At 53.8% G+C, this 6,255-nt stretch overlaps 1 protein-coding gene across 1 annotated transcript in view; it reads left to right on the forward strand.

The window, feature by feature from the left end:
• The window catches only part of HTT (huntingtin), a 154,206-nt gene that overhangs the window by 58,825 nt on the left and 89,126 nt on the right, over positions 1-6,255 (forward strand). The window contains exons 26-28 of the mRNA XM_006893659.1: positions 122-268; positions 1,424-1,544; positions 4,324-4,400. Coding sequence (XP_006893721.1) covers positions 122-268; positions 1,424-1,544; positions 4,324-4,400 — 345 coding nt within the window. The remainder of the gene's footprint in view (positions 1-121; positions 269-1,423; positions 1,545-4,323; positions 4,401-6,255) is intronic.

Below are 6,255 nucleotides of genomic sequence, written 5' to 3' on the forward strand. Positions count from 1 at the left end.
GGCGTCATCAGCCACGGCTGAGACAAGTGTCGTCTGTGTGTTGTGGGTTGTAGGCTAGCGCCCTTGGCAAGGACTGGAAGATGAGTTTCATGAGCTTTCTTACTACTCCTTTTTCTGATAGGCTTGTCCCCAAGCTTTTTTACAAGTGTGACCAAGGACAGGCCGACCCAGTGGTGGCTGTGGCCCGAGACCAGAGCAGCGTGTACCTGAAGCTCCTGATGCACGAGATGCAGCCGCCGTCCCACTTCTCCGTCAGCACCATGACCAGGTAGAGCCGGGCGCCCTCCTGCAGCACCTCCCCTGGCTCTGCCCTGTGCAGGGCCTTCGCGTCCCCGTGCATTGACTGCTCTGAGGTCACACAGCGGTGGTGACCTTGCTTTGTTTACCAGACCCGGCACTGGCACTTAGGAAAGTGTGGACCCAGCTGCCTGCTGCCTGTTCACGAGTCACTGGGGGATTCAAACTGCTCCGCTTTCCGTTGGCAGCACAGCGTGCGCTGCCCCACCAGGGCTCTCTAACCTAGACCCTCTATGGGGCACTTCCGCTCCACCCCGCTGGTCACTGAGTCCACGTCAGTCAGCACGCAGGCTTTGTGTCACCCCTGATTCAGGACGTGGTCATGCGAGTGATGCCACACGTGTGGAGTCAGTGTGGGGTGGGGGGACCCGTCGCTCCAGGAGATGAGTGTGCTGTGTGTAACATGTATACGTGCCTGTTACACTCACATGTGTGTTGTGTGGGGTGACCCGCTGGTCCAGCGATGTGCACTTGTTATTACTCAACATTTGTGTGATGTGGAGTGGGGTTCACCCGCTGGTCCAGGAATGTATCCTTGTTACACTCACATGTGTGTTGTGTGGGGTGACCCGCTGGTCCAGCGATGTGCACATGTTATACTCACATTTGTGTGGTGTGGAGCAGGGCTCACACTCTGGTCCAGGGGTGCACAAGTGTTATATTCGTGTTTGTTGTGAGAAACGTTTGAAGTCTCTGCTAAGTGGCTGTCCCGTCCTCAGTACCGCTCTCAGGACCAGCACGGCCGCGTGTGGAAGGCTGAGGAGTTGTCACCCCGACGTGGCTTGCTCGCCCTCTGGCCTGCAGGTACCATCCTGGCTGATGTGCTTGGAAACTCTGCTTTCTACAGAGTCATCCTTTTGATTTTTTAAAATTTATTTTATTATTATTTGTGTGTGTACCATCAAATAGGATCTGACTGGTACAGGAGGAGATTGAGCGTCTGATGGATTTGAACCACATCCTTCTGGGATTGCAGTACAGCTTCTTGCCACTAGGCCACCAGAGCTCGCCTGATTTTTGTTTTCCAGACCTCACCTCTCAGGATGAGCTCGTCAGTGCTGCTTGGGTTTGAAGAATGTCGTCCGCTCTCACAGTGTCTCTGAAGTGTCTGCCTTTCTCTTTGTAGAATATACAGAGGCTACAGCTTGCTCCCGAGTATAACAGACGTCACTCTGGAAAATAACCTCTCGCGGGTCATCGCGGCAGTGTCGCACCAGCTCGTCAGGTCCACGACGCGGGCCCTCACGGTAAGTCTGCCCGAGTTGGTCTTTACAGAGTTCACCCTCGGGTTGGTGAGGCTCAGCTCGCCAGATCCTTCTGTGAGAACTTGCATTGATCTGTGTGGCTTCCTGAGGGACAGTGCTCCTGTAGGTCGAGAACCGCGTTCTCTGGGTATGAAGTAATACATGTTCGTTACAAAAAGAAAGGGGAGGAGTCATCCAGCACAGGAAGCACCGAGGCGAGACGAAAAGCTACTCTAATGTTAGTAACTGAGTCTGGCAGGCTTCCTTCTGGGAGTAGCTGCTTCTGAAGACTTGTGGCATTGTGTCCTCCAAGAGCGTGCGTCTCCGTGACTCAGCCGTGCTGCTCGCCACGCTGTGTGCACCAGGATGAAACACCGCGGCTGAGCTCTGTGATGGGAAAGAATCCCCGTGCACAGCCTCACCCCTAGGCTGCTGTCCACGGACTGCCCACAGGACAGACAAGTCCTGGAGAGGGTGCAGCTGGCGTGCTGCTTGGAGGCAAGGATGATAATAAAGCTTCGCCTCACATGCTTTGGGCATGTGGTCAGGAGAGGCTGTTTCTTGGAGAAGGACATGATGCTTGGAAAGGTGGAGGGGCGGGGGAGGAGAGGAAGACCCTCAACCAGAGTGATTGACGTGGTGACTGCCGCAGTGGGCTCTAATGTGTCAGAGACAGGGTGGCACAGGACAGGACACGGTTCAGATCTCTTGTTCATAGGGTCACAGTGGTCAGTGCTCGACTCAGTGACAACAGCAGTGACACTAACTAGACAGGGTTCCAGGGAGTTAGGTTAATGAGACAAAGGGCAATCATTATTTTAAGTCAATCTCTCCTAAAACGTGGAAGGGCTTAAATAAGTGAGCTGAGATTTGAGAGACCCCTTGTGTCATAAAGGCGTCCATGGCTTAGTGGTCAGGAATTGCAGTGCCAACAGCATCTCTGCAAAGGAAAGCTAAAGATTACGGTCACAGGCAGTGCCCCTCTGTCCTTAAGGGTCATGTTGCGTTGGAGCTGAGTGGACAGCGGTGGGTAATGCCGTTAGGGCTCCCGACGCCCCACTTACCTGCAGGTAGCATTTGTCGGTCATCACAGCTTCACTGTGTTATAGTCCGAGAGCTGGACAGCTCCCACACCCACAGAGTCGGGGTCAGTGTGCCCCCCCTCTTTCACAGGGCTGTGCAGACGTCACTGCAGTCTCAGTATTGTGGGGCTTCTCAGGAAGGTGTCTCCCACCAAGCAGTTGTGAGGCCAGTGAGCCCTGCAGGGCTGCCCAGGGGCCAAGCGAGCTCACACCAGAATGTGCAGTCCTGGGCTCAGGAACCTCCGGACTTGCGATGGGGCTTCGCTGACGGAAGCGCTGAGGAGGCCGGTCGCTGCTAGGCACCGTGGAGTCAGCAGACTCACGGTGACCCGGGTGAGACTAGAACTGACTCTGACCTTTCTGACGGCAGGACGTCAGCCCTGCCACGTGGAGCTGTCGCTGGTTGTGAACCAGCAGCCTTGCAGTTAGCGGGTTCCACTTAACAGTCAGCCTTCCGGTGTGTCTGTCAGAGACGGAAGATCATTGAGTTCTTGATGAGTCAGAGGTGGTGAGCTGGTTGACAAGCTGGAGCTGCGTCAGCTGATCAAGTCTTCCAGGCTGAGATAGATGATACGTCTATGTAGACGTACTATATAATACAGGTGGGTAATATAGACGCACCCTGTGAGCCAGGCGCTTTTCACGCATTGGTTCTCGGAAGACTCATACATCCTAGCAGGGCCATTATTGTACCATTCTCCTTGATGGAGAAAAGTTTGCAGTGAGTGATTTAGTCTAGAATCCACAGTCAACCCTCACGAGAACAGCAGTCAAGAAATCCAGAGACATGCTGTAGTGCGGGAGGCTGCTGTCAAGGACGTCTTTAAAGTGCTAAGAGCAAGGGTGCTATCTTAAAGAGTGAGGTGCGCCTCATCCAGGCCGTGGGGTTTCCAGTGCTTTGTGTGCATCTCAGCGTTCGACAACCAGTAAGACCAGAGAAGCCCTGCGTCGTGTGAGTCGTGATGCTGGCAAAGAGTGTTGAGTAAACCGTGCGTCACCGCAGATCGAGTCTGTGCTGAAGGAGGTGCAGCCCTGGTGAGCCTTAAAGGAGAGGATGGTGGAGATTCGTTTTACACACTGGACGGTCCATCACCAGTCCTTGGCGAAAGGCCTGCTGGGCAAAGTGGAGAGTCAGAGAGGAAGACCCTCAGTGGGACGATTGACAGAGCGACTGTAACGGTGACCTTGAGCATACTGCAAATCATGAGGATGGTGCAGGGTGGTTCATAGGGTCGCTTTGAGCCGTGGTCATCTCAAAGGCACTTAACAACAGCAGTATATGCTTGTAAAAGCTGCTCACTAGTCAAGGAGGGCTGACCCACAGCCAATGTCAGGGCATTTTGACATGACTGCAGAACAGTGAGCGAACATGGACTGGCCAGAGAGCGACCAGTCTGCCTTAGATGCAGGGCAGTGATGATGTGGGGAGGGTCGGACGGAGGCTGACAGAGCGTGCACATGTTTTCAGGAAGGCCAGTCCCCGGAAAGGGCAGGATCGTTGACAGAGAGGAAGGGAGACCGTCAGTGAAACGGGTGGGCATGGGGCGAGAGTCACGACCCCAAGAGGAGAACTCACTCCCAGAGCTTAGCTGCTGTTTGTGTTGGCATTGGTCCTTTTATAAGGGAAGGACGGGGGGTGACTGAGCAGGGGGTGACTGGGCGGCCGTTAACGGCCGGGCACTTTGTCCTCTCTCCTCCAGTTTGGATGCTGTGAAGCCTTGTGTCTCCTGTCCACCGCCTTTCCGGTCTGCGTCTGGAGTTTAGGCTGGCACTGCGGGTAAGGCCCCCCTCCTTGTGCAACTATCACGAGGGCCCCGTGGACTTACAGCACAGTTTGTGTTTTGTGCCCCTAAAACGCACAGATTTTACGCACTGAGGGTTTGCACATTAAGCAGCGCTGCTTCCGCGAGTCTCCTGGCACCATTTTTCCCACAGTGTGTGCTCACTTGGAGTCTCATTTTGGCCATTCTCACGCTATTTTCCTGATGCCACTGCACACATGGCAGCATAGCTGTTCTGTGCTCGGGGACAACAGGAACTTTGTGGGCTCGCTTCATTGCAGAGAGTGTGTGTGTGTGTGTGTGTAATGGTGGTCAGCCGCCAGACCTGCAGCAGCTACTGGATCCCTGCTTCCACCTTGTTAAATCTTGTATCCACTTGGCCTCTGGAAAAAGAACTCGGTGAGTTGGCTCTCCCACCTTTGGTCATGTGGAAAGCAGTGTTGTGAGACTGGAGGGTCGTGGTCATTCCTGGCAAGTCCGTGCTCACTGGTGCACTGGAAGGAGCTTGAGCGTGTGACGTGAGCGTGCTCTTAGAGATGTTCTCACATGCTGACTAGGACTTTCCTCATTGGCATGATTCCCTCCGTTGTCCCTCTGGCATTCATGCCTCTATAGTAAAAATTCAGTAACAGTTTTTGCTTGAAATCAAATGTGACCTGTCATGCCGAACTATGGCGAGTTTCAGTGTGTGGAGAAGGTGCGGCCAGAGTGCTCCTTGGAGGTGGAGATAATGAAGCTTGACCTCACAGCCCTGGGCTTGTTACCAGGAGGGCTGTTCCTTGGAGAGGGACGTGATGCTCGCAAAAGCAGACAGTCGGTGAAGGAGAGGAAGACCCCCCAACCAGGTGGATTGACACAGTAACTGCCGCAACGGGCCCTGGTGTGTCAGAGACGGTGAGACAGGATAGGACAGATGAGGTGTATTGTTCACAGGGTCGCTGTGGGTTGTACTCGACTAGATGACACCTAACAACAAGTGTGTGGTTTAGGAGCTGTTGTGTTTGTACTGTCTTGTTGTTTGCTGTCAAGTTAGAACCAACCCACAGCTGCCCTTCCGGCAGGTTTTCAGAGACAGTAAGGAGCATGGAGGAGGCTGCCGGCCCTTCTCCCATGGAGCAGCCGGTGCGTGTGAACTGTGTGCTTTACTTTATCCATTTTCAAAGGGCTCCTCCCAGCCGGTGACCCTCATGGCCTCTGGGGAACAGTCTGAGTCTTCCGTAGCATTAAGGTGTAAGTGATCATGATGTATCCGGATTCCAGAAAACCAGTTTGAGGAATTACTGTTGCATTTTTAAGTAAATGTGCAGCTTTCCTGGGTGCTGGCCGATTCCCGGTTCATGGGTGTTTGGAGGGTGTCCTCTCACAGGTGTTTGTTTGGAGGGTGTTCTCTCACGGGTGTTTGTTTGGAGGGTGTTTGTTTGGAGGGTGTTCTCTCACGGGTGTTTGTAGGGTGTTCTCTCACAGGTGTTTGTTTGGAGGGTGTTCTCTCACGGGTGTTTGTTTGGAGGGTGTTCTCTCACGGGTGTTTGTTTGGAGGGTGTTCTCTCACGGGTGTTTGTTTGGAGGGTGTTCTCTCATGGGTGTTTGGAGGGTGTTCTCTCACGGGTGTTTGTAGGGTGTTCTCACGGGTGTTTGTTTGGAGGGTGTTCTCTCACGGGTGTTTGGAGGGTGTGCTCTCACGGGTGTTTGGAGGGTGTTCTCTCACGGGTGTTTGGAGGGTGTTCTCTCACGGGTGTTTGGAGGGTGTTCTCTCACAGGTGTTTGGAGGGTGTTCTCTCACGGGTGTTTGGAGGGTGTTTTCTCACAGGTGTTTGGAGGGTGTTCTCACGGGTGTTTGGAGGGTGTTCTCTC

The sequence above is a fragment of the Elephantulus edwardii genome, unplaced genomic scaffold, assembly GCF_000299155.1.
Source record: "Elephantulus edwardii isolate Elephantulus edwardi_28Jun2011 unplaced genomic scaffold, EleEdw1.0 scaffold00129, whole genome shotgun sequence".
In the NCBI taxonomy this organism is placed as follows: domain Eukaryota; kingdom Metazoa; phylum Chordata; class Mammalia; order Macroscelidea; family Macroscelididae; genus Elephantulus; species Elephantulus edwardii.